This window comes from Passer domesticus, chromosome 25 (assembly GCF_036417665.1).
Source record: "Passer domesticus isolate bPasDom1 chromosome 25, bPasDom1.hap1, whole genome shotgun sequence".
NCBI lineage: Eukaryota > Metazoa > Chordata > Aves > Passeriformes > Passeridae > Passer > Passer domesticus.
Genome location: NC_087498.1, coordinates 2,547,088 through 2,557,450, shown reverse-complemented (window position 1 = coordinate 2,557,450; position 10,363 = coordinate 2,547,088). Strand labels below are relative to the sequence as shown.

The 10,363-nt window shown below is 42.9% G+C and overlaps 1 protein-coding gene across 2 annotated transcripts; it reads left to right on the top strand.

Moving 5' to 3' along the window:
- Positions 1-7: 7 nt before the first annotated feature.
- TSHB (thyroid stimulating hormone subunit beta) lies at positions 8-9,279 on the top strand. Of its 2 annotated transcripts, XM_064399146.1 has the most exons (3): positions 8-1,379; positions 8,094-8,256; positions 8,954-9,279. In XM_064399146.1, exons 2-3 carry the CDS (start codon positions 8,095-8,097, stop codon positions 9,194-9,196), a joined length of 405 nt encoding a protein of 134 aa, XP_064255216.1. In that variant the 5' UTR covers positions 8-1,379; position 8,094; the 3' UTR covers positions 9,197-9,279. The 2 variants fall into 2 exon arrangements, with proteins under 2 accessions (XP_064255216.1, XP_064255215.1); XM_064399145.1 differs by lacking the exon at positions 8-1,379 and having other exon boundaries at positions 4,770-8,256.
- The last annotated feature ends 1,084 nt before the right edge of the window (positions 9,280-10,363 follow it).

The window sequence follows — 10,363 nt, the reverse complement described above, 5'->3', positions numbered from 1 at the left end:
GGGTACAAGTGTTGGGACCAGTGCCGGTGCTGGCATCGGCTTGGGTGCCACGCTCAGTGCCGGTGACAGTGCTGGTGTCGATGTCGGTGCCGACGTTGCTGTCGGTGTAGGTGGTGGTGCTGTTGGTGTCAGTACAAGTGTTGGCGTCGGTACCAGTGCCGGTATCGGTTTGGGTGCCACGCTCAGTGCCGGTGTCAGTGCTGCTGCTGATGTTGCTGCCAGGGCTGGTGCTGGTTGTTGCTGCTGGTGTCAGTGTCAGGGTCGGTACCGGTGCTGGTATTGGTACCAGTGGTGATGTCAGTGCCGCTACCAAGTGCTGGTGTCACCGCTTTTCTCCAGACCCACCAAGAAAAAGCCCGCTCAAACCGCTCATGTGGCAGCCCCCGAGCGCCAGGCAGGGCCCGTGGCCAAAGCCCGCTGAGCTCTCGGGCCATGGGGCTGTGTCAGGTCAGTGGTGCCACCGGCCGCCCCCGGCCTGGCTGCAGTGGGCAGGGGACACCCACAGGGACACTGCTGGGAGCCCCCGGGCAGAGTCCTGACCCGAGCACACACAGCCCAGCCTGTCCTGGGAAGCGTTCAAGGCCAGGTTGGAGCAGACATGGAGCAAGGTGGGATAGTGGAAAGTGCTCCTGCCCATGGCAGGGGTGGCACTGGATGAGCTTCAAGGTCCCTTCCAGCCCAGCCCATTCCATGGTTCTGTGTGCGTGTGAAATTCGCTGAAGTCATTTCTCTGCAGACTGCCAAGACTGGTGCTGGAAGGAACATCTCTGACTTTATTTCAAAGACTTCTGCTGTTATTCTCTGTCAAGACTGAAGGAAATCATCTTCTCAATCATCTGCTCCGTGTTGTAGCTGCACATCACCAATGATAAATCCATATTTGATGTGGGTGATCCACAGTGAGCAGTGCCCTGCTTGGATGCTTGCACTGGCTTTGAAGTCCTGCTTACACCAGACCAAATGTGCAGTGAAAACGTTCTGTCACCACACTGAGTTATGTGAAATAAACAAATTATTGTTTCATGTTGAGGTTCCTTACGGAATATGTTTAGATTCAAATGTGATATTCTAACAGGAGATGAGTTACACTATTTATCCTATTTTTTGTGACTTGAAAACCTTGTAAAATGGCATTTTCATACTAAAACACGGTCAGATGTGGTGTTTAAAAACTACCCATGGGAGTAAAAAAAAAATAAATATCAACTACTGGACTTTAAAGAAATCATTTTGCTTTGTGAATCCTTTGTCATGCACCTGTGCACAGACAAACAGCAGCTGATGAATTCTCCTCATCAAAACCTTCTCTCTGGCCACAGCCTGTAAAGCAGACTGTAAATCACCAGTGGTTTGAAAAGCCACTGCGAAGTATAAAGCAAGTGAGTTCCAAAGCTATTACCAATTCTGGTAATTTCAAAAATCGCAGTTGATTTGTTAATTAAAAATCGTATTTTCACATTAGCTGTAATTTTTATTTCTTCTGGATTTTATAATCCTTTACAAATCTACCCATAGGAAAATAACTAAAGTTTGTGCAGAGTTTTAACAAATGCCCAGGTGATAATTTTAATTTGCCATTCAGTTCCTGTACTGTGGCAAAATCACTGCTTCAGGTAAAACTAAAATAAATTTTACCTTACACATTCTTTAACATTTTTTAATATTGTCGAGTTTTAATATTCATGCGTAGTCTAACAGTTTAGTAGCTGTAAATGTTAAATACTGTTAGTTTTTAAAAAAATATGTTGACCAAAATCACATCATAGTTCAGATACAGGGCTGGTGTGAACAGGTATGTTTTCCTGTTAAATTGTAAAGGTCATTACAATCCTCAAAGGTAGTTAAAGGTTGTTAATACTCAGGCCCACGAAGTTTGTGCATTCCTGTGACACACATTATGGAGTTTTTCTCTCTTTTAGGAGCACTATTTCGAGATTTCAAGGAGACCTGTAGTCACTTCACAGAGAAGTCCAGCAAATATAAATGCTCTTCAATTCTGCTTTTAATTCTGATGGAATTTGTGTTTTGATTTTGGAGAACTTTCCAAAGACTTGATCAATATTTGGCTAGGACCAACCACCTTATTTTACTTGAATGTCTGCTTATCAGACCCAGGCACAAATGAAAGTAGAATCTGTCCTTTTTCCTTCATTATCATATTGTTCTCATTGTTACATTTCAGCTCTGGCCATGCAGAGTGATGAAAAAGATGATTTAAGAGGAGACATCAAGGCTCAGCTGCAGGACTCACAAAATCAGTTTGCTGACTTAAAAGAATCAAAATTAAGTGTTCACTTTGCTATAGCAAAAAGTATTTGCTTACAGAGGTACAGAAAACAGGATCATTATTATTTTACTCTGTTACTAGTCAGCAGCAGAATTTTGGGGCATTGCAGGCCTTATTTTTGTCTGGAACAGACAAATGTTGTGGGATCAGGACTGGCAGGGTAGCTTTGAGGACAACTCAAGCCGCGAGAACTTTTGAAGATTATGTGAGGAAAAGACATTACTTGAGTTTTGCACATTCACAGTCAGGCTCCACTGAGGAAATTTACTTTTCAGAACCTAATTTTCAATATTTTAAGCAATTTATACAAAAAATATTTATAGAATATAATGCAAGTACATTTGATCTTTGTTAACATCTATAAATATATGTAATATTACATTTTAGTAGCATTTTTTAGTAATCATCCTATTTTTCTTGAAGTTGAATTGAAAATCCAGTTCAGAAAAGACAAATCCTGAGCATCTGCCTCTTCTATTCTGTCACACCTGGGGCAGAGTTTTACCTTTAGCATTATTATGATGCTGGGCTGGTACTGTTCATCCTCGACAATACTGCAGGAGGCTCTGGATTGTCTTTGGTGCTGATTTGTTGGTTTTTTTGTTTAGCTTTGCCCTCAGCACAGTGATTGTGTATCTCAGACTAACAGAAATATCTAGCACTTTCCAAAGAAATGAAACCAAATCCAAAGGGCTCTATCGTCTGAACCAAACAGCAAACAGGATTATGAAGTATTTTCAGACCATAAATGGAAATTGCTGGCATATGATATGCAACAAAGAGATTTGCTGTTTTAATCTGTGGTTGATAGGAAATGCTGCAGCTAATCCTAGGAAAGAAAGAGAAGAGCAGACTGTGAATCTATAAATTTGAGAGATGAGAGCTGTGTTTTGGGCTGTTACAGACACTGGCAATAGGCAGACTAGCTTTGAAAATTCAGCAGCCACAGGCTGTTTAAATGCAAAACCACTTGTTTCTATGGCAGCATATCAGGATCTTATTTCCTTTTATCAGTGGAGGGCTGCAACTGGATAGAGTTGGAAATAATTCCTCTACCAGAATACTCATCTTTCAGAATCTGATTTGTTTTGTCCGTTTTTCAGCAGCAGAGCTTCCAATTATTGGTTGTTTGCAAGTGTGGACATGTTTTTACTTTACTATCTACAGTTGCATATTTTGTGGAAATAAGAGTGGCCCTGTGCTGTAACCTGCTCATGAGATCACAAAGTTTTCTTTGTGTTGTACCACTACCAGGGGCAGAGTGAGTAGGAATAATGTCTGATAACTTCTCATTGTTCCTCCTTTTGTTTTTGGCACTGGTCAGTGACAGAGAATCCTATTAAATTACTGTTACATATGAGCTTCTGGTATGCACTGAATTTCTGCAGCCCTCCACAGAGACTCCTGGGGAATGAACCCAAGGTTTTTATAATTACTAAATTCTATTTACAGATATCACTTGAAGCACTTCCTGTAGAACACCAGCACACCATCATTCACTTAATGAAAGAGTAAAATCACTGATGTCAGGGAATGGATTGGTTTGGTTAACAGAAAGGTTAAAGATAAATAATTAACAGTGTAACTGGCTGTTCCAGAACAGGGCTGCAAAGCTGGGCTATAAAAGCACATTAAAAATTTCTATCACTGAGTCTCTGCAGGTCAGCAGGAGGGCAACCAAAGAAACAGATCCATAAGCACCAGACTGGGGATGATGGATTTTAGGAAGCTGTATGGGAGAAGCCTCAGGCAGTCACAAATTGTGACACTGGACTTTGTTGTCCTGCCACAGTCTTTGTTCTTGCTGCTCGCTGTAGCTCGTGGGATCTCACTCCCATCAGAGAGGCCAGCAGTGAATGTTCCATGGTCACAGCCATAAGGACAGCCCAGGAGGTTTTTTACCAGCTTGACAGTTTGTGTAAATGACTGAAGATACCTGAATGCCACCCGTCTGATGGGCAGGATGATGGTGCCCGCAAGGGGAAAGCAGCAGCCAGGAGCTTCTGGGACCATATCAGCATGGGGCTGAGCTGATAAGCAGCGCTCACGCTGGTCCCAGGCTCCACTCAGAGTCATTTCTTGCCCTGATAATTGCCAGCATTCAGTATCCCCACACGGGATGACAGCTCTGATCCTTCCTGACAGGAGGGCTCTGCACACGTGGAACCAAACACATTGCATCTGTGCAATTGCCTTAACAACCAAGTTTGTAATCACTGCAAACAATGAAATTGGGTTTGTGTGGCATGACCTATTTTATGTAACATCAGTAATTACGTGCTCATCCGTTAATTCTTTATTGCTCAAATCCTGTATCAATTTTCTGTTATTTTACCTGGCTGGTGGAGAGTTACCTGGGTCAACACTTTTTCCTTAAATATTGCCATTATATTAACACTTTCTTTCAATGTTTGGAAATTTTCTCAGTATTCCAGATTTCTTGTAATGAGCATTAGCTAGCTAATCATGTTGAGTTTAAAGTATTTATTCCTTATATGATTTATTTAATAATTTTTGTTGCAGATCTGTGTGTGGTTGTTCAGTCACTATGTTTACAAAAGTACTACTTGCTGAAGCCTTTGCACTTACTCTGCATCAACAGCTTGTCTTCATCTTGTAATATTCCCTGACTTTATTATTGGCCTCTGGCCTCCAGAAGTTTATTTCCTACTCTTCAGTTTCCTGTGCAAGTTTTCTGCATTTTCTCACCTCTAACAGATATTGTTGTTGGTTTTCCTCTAATTTTGTTGCTATAGTTTTTATTGTTGCACTCTCTTTTTCATCTTTATTATGACTTTCAAGCCTCGTTACAATTTGCTACTGATGTTTGCAGACATTTCCCTAAATCTTGTTAAGGCAAATTCTTAAACTTTTTTTTTCTTAACCTAACATCCCCCTCCACCTTACACCCAGTTTTCTCAGCTCAGAGAAATTGGCAGTTTGAGGGAGCAAAGAGCACATGTCCTCACACTCTGATCTGTTCTCTGCCTATGTTCTTACAGGGGGTGTTGGACACTTTAAACCTGGCTGTGGTGGTCTCCAGGGTGCACAAATGCAGCTCCCACTGCCTAAAGCTGTGAATCTTTAGAGGAAAGAATCAGCTGTGCATGCAAGGGCCACGTGATATTTTTGGTTTAAGAATGCTGAGTTTTAATTTTTAGTTTGAGCATTTATTTGTCCTCTCCAGGTTTTAGGTTTATGCATTTTTTCAGCTTCTTTGTGTCCTTTGAAATACTCTCTGTATTTCCCAAGAACAAACATTCTTTTCTGTGGTTAAAGCTTCAAACGACCAAGCCCATACACGTTTATGTAGTGTGTGTGTACAGTGTATACATACACATTTACATTATCTGTGTGGGGTTGTGTGGTGTATGCTGAGAGAACCTGAGTGTTTGTATTCCAAATAGATCAGAAAAATACAGAGTTAATAACATACTGGAGTAGTAGCAAAGTGAGTGTTACTCTCCTGTTGCTAAGTGAGATGGACAGATGTTACAAAGAGTACAATTAATACTCTGCTGATGTCCCTAAGCCAGAAAGGTTTAAACAGAATTAAATTATATTTAATTCCTGAGAAATTATAGGGTAGAAATTAACCCAGAATTAAAGACTCCATGAAAACAGAAAGCATTTGGCTAGTCTTAATTGAACAAAACCTCTATTATATTATCCTAAAAATGCTTGAAAAATTAGCCCAGGACACAGACCTGTGTGCAGCAGTCTGAAACCACAGGAAAAGGAGACACTATTGTGCAGGAATTAGCTGAACACCAAATGGGACCAACTGGATCACTCCTCCAACAGCTCAAAGTAACCATATTTACCACCCCAAACTCATGTTTTCCGTGTTTCTGATGGCTATGTAAGTCAGCAATGTGGCTGACCTGCATAAGACATCCATCAGATCAGATTCCAAACAGGAGTGAGGTGATGGCCGGGAAGGGCACGTGTTCCCAGAGCCGCAGGCAGGGAGCTCAGGGAGGGGCTGACACGGAATTGTGCCTTTGTCGACCTCTTCTCCCTCTTGCTCCCCCAAATGTGAGAGCTTTCCCCCATCTGGGGACATTGTTTCATTGGTGTCCATGCAATATTTTGTTTCTCACTGTGCTCTGAGGAGTGGTTTTGTAAGTTTTTTTCCCTGTCAATCAGTGTTCAGTGAAGTGCTTGTTGCTTCAATATTTGCTGAGCAGGTTCCAGGCCAGCCAATCTCTGAGTGTGCTTTGCTTGAGCAGATAATTCAGGCTGTGCCTGAGCAGGCTGAGAGCAGTGGCTTTGAGTTCAGATTTGTTGCTTCATGGGCACTGCACAGACTCAGAGAACCCCAGAATGGTTTGGGTTGGAAGGAACATTAAAGCTCATCCCATCCCACCCCTGCCATGGGCAGCGACACCTTCACTATCCCAGGCTGCTCCAGCCTGGAGCACTTCCAGGGCTGGGACAGCCACAGGTCCAGCATGTCCCAGCTGTGCCTGGTGAGGAGCAAGCAGAGTGAACCAGACCTCGTTAAACCTCAGCAAAACACAGGAGTAAAACTCATCAGCTGTGATTCTGGAGGACTCCATATCCATGCCAGCCTTCCTGCCATGGTCTTGCTGTCCTATGGAGCAATTAAATTAATCAATAATAACAACTTTTTAAAAGCACTGGTTAGTTTAAAAGCATGAGGAGAGAATGACTGTTAATATAATTAGATTTCCAGCTCCAGTTTCCAGGTTAGGATATTATGGACACGTTTGTTCCTATCACATTTGCTTTGTGGTTCAGTATGAATTTTCAATAGATGACTTTGTGATAAGAAAGCAGCAGTTCACATGCAATTATATAAACAGTAAGATCAGCCTGGAATTAGCCTGGAGAGTATAAAGCACACACAGAGCTTGTGCTGGGTCACTGCCTCTCCCAGCTCAAGGCAGAATCAGGTTCCTGTAATACAGAAGAATTCTGCTGACAAGAGGTTGGTCTTTCCAGACTGGTGTTGCAGCTACAGGGTAAACCAGCCTGTGTAATGGATGGCTTTGCTATGAGAAATTGGCAGCTGGAAGAGACTAGAGGGTGATGTCCAGATGTTGGTAGACGCTGTCATTTAAAGTTTATCATTTAGAGGCTCTAGAGTAGCTCCTGAAATTGTCTTGGGAGCTAATCAAGGCTTTGTTCTCAGGATCCACCCCGCAGGTCTGAGAAATGAGGTCAGCTCAACAGACAGATAAAGCAGGATTCATTGACTTGAACTATTTGCTGATGTTCTTTATTGTAATTTGCTTGAATCTATTATTTAGTTCTTGGCTGTGTTCCCATCTTATCATGCCTCTAAGCCACTGGAAATTGAAAAATCCAGTTTTATGCCTGATATGCACACCCTTGTCTTTTTGTCTCTAACATTTTATAAGATGATTTCTTTAGAAAATTGTTTTAAAGCAGTGAGATTATTTTATTATCTCTGCTTAATTCTAGAGTTTATGTTCTCTTACATGTCACACTTTCAAATCTTTCAGCGCCTCTTATTTGTTCTGTGTCAGGATTTTATCACTCACTAGTGAGAAATTCCATGTAATACGCTTTAGTGGGGGGAAGTGAATTTGCTCTATGTTGTTAACGGCCTCTTTGCCCTTGCTCTCTGTTTAATGGTCAGTATTATTTCAATAAGGACTGAGATTGGAAAGAAATTATCAGCCTGTAGCTAGAAATGTTAAGATTACTCCAGGTGTGTGACTGTCCTGGCTGTTCCTGTCGCATGCCAGGACATGGCTGGAAGGCACATCCCATTTTACCTGTGGTTTGCTCTGTTTGTTTGTTCTTCCCCATCCAGCATGAGTCCCTTCTTTGTGATGTCTCTCCTCTTTGGCCTGATTTTTGGACAAACAGCATCACTCTGTGCTCCTGCCGAGTACACAATCCACGTGGAGAAGCGGGAATGTGCCTATTGCCTGGCCATCAACACCACCATCTGCGCTGGATTCTGCATGACTCGGGTACAGATCTTTCTGTAACAGCCACCACTGCAACCAGGGCTCTGTTCTCCCACAGAAGAGTGTGCAAACGAGCAAATTGTAAAAGAGTTTATCACAGGCAGAAAAACTGCACTGTCACCATGTTTTCAAGTTAGCTTTTTGAAAATGTGGGGGTGAAAAATGCCAAGCCTCTGGGACACTGGTTGATAAGACCAGTGACACAACAGAGACCTGACTGCTGCTGCCTCTGTGGGCAGTTTGTGAGGGCAGGACGGAACAGGTAAGGGGCAGATTACACTGGGTAACTCTTAATTAATGTAAATAACTTAATTAATGTAAATAACTTCTGCTCCCACTGCTGCTACCCCAGCTGGCTGTGGGCACAGCTCTGCAGCAGCCATACCACTCCACACAACTTCACTGTTCAACAGAGCATTCTGAGTTCCAGCTTGGGCAGCAGGGAGCCAGCAGAGATCACAAAGCACAGGGCACACTCTGAACCACGTGGGTTAGTCAAACCAGAGAAACAAAGGGAATGTGCCTGCGTGGGGAGGGAGCCCCAGTCACAATTAGAGCTCTGAACTCATCTACACGAGCATACTGAAATGCTCAGGAGTACCAGAGCTGGGCTCAGGTATGAGTTTTGGTCTCTGCACCTCACAGGATGTTTCTGACACGTGTGCCTCAGCACAACAACACATTTCTCTTCTCTTTGCAGGACAGCAATGGCAAGAAGCTGCTTCTGAAGAGTGCTCTGTCCCAGAACGTGTGCACGTACAAGGAGATGCTGTACCGGACAGCGCTGATCCCGGGCTGCCCTCTCCACACCATCCCCTACTACTCCTACCCCGTGGCTCTCAGCTGCAAGTGTGGCAAGTGCAACACTGACTACAGTGACTGTGTCCGTGAGAGGGTCAGGACAAACTACTGCACTAAGCCACAGAAGCTCTGTAACCTGTAAAGCTTTCAGTGGGATGTGGGTGAAATGTACTGCTCCGCTCGCACCTCAACGGAAATAAAACTGTTTCATATTCGGTTTGCAAACTGCTGTGCACAAAGATTTGTTCTGAAGGTGTATCGTTAGTTGCTTCAATTAATTGGGTGTTCTGAGACAGGCAGAAAAGAGTGATGATAAAGGCTGTATGTTTGTATTGGGAACTCACATGAATTTACTTTGGAGGAGACAGGACTGTGTGGATGTATCAGCCTTTGCTCACAAATCCCAGATATTGTCTGAAGAGATGCTCAGAGATTTGTTAAATTGACATATTTCAGAATTTGATATTGATTTATTTCAGAGTTCATCTATTTCACTTGATGTATTTCAGAGTTAAAAAAGAAGCCATACACACTCTTGGTATTGAACTTTTAAAATAGATTTTGACACATACTTACAGCCTTCAAATCAGCAGCAGTATTTTTCCATCTATGTATTATTAATTCAGACACTGTAGATCTGTGTTCTCCCTGCTGTTGTCCAGACCTGTGTTTATTGGGAATGCTTCTCTACATTAATGGCACAACCCCCCATTCCCTGCAGAAACAGTTTGAGCTACACCTGCCTGTGAGCACTGAGGAATCACTGCAGCTTCAACGCTGCCTGCTCTGCTCTCACGAGGGGAGTGTGCTGCCATCAAATGGAAAGCAAAACTCAAAAAATCCCATTTTCCCCCACAGGTGAACAACCTCCCTGGGAGTGGAAGGAGAGCTGAGCTGTGTGCTGAACGTGCACAGGTGAGAGTGCAGAGCCAGGAATAAAGAAAAGTAATGCATGTAATTAACGTAAACTAACAACTGCTTCATTTCCACTGAGATTGTAGCTCCCAAGAAATTACAGATATTCCATTCATACATTGCTTGAAATAGTAAATAAAGGAACCAGAATTCACAGGATACGAATATAAAATGGAACATTCTTAGAAAAATCCTGCTTGCAGGATTGCAGTTTTCATTACTCTTCCTAGAATCTGATTCTCTGTTCCAAACACCTTCATTTTATTTAATCTGCAGCAAAACCTGTGAGAAAGCCCAAGGGAAACTGTTGGTGCCCCCCTGGAGCAGGTTTGGACTGGATGAGCTCCAGAGGTTCCTTCCAACCTCAACCAACCCATGGCAGTTTGAATATGTG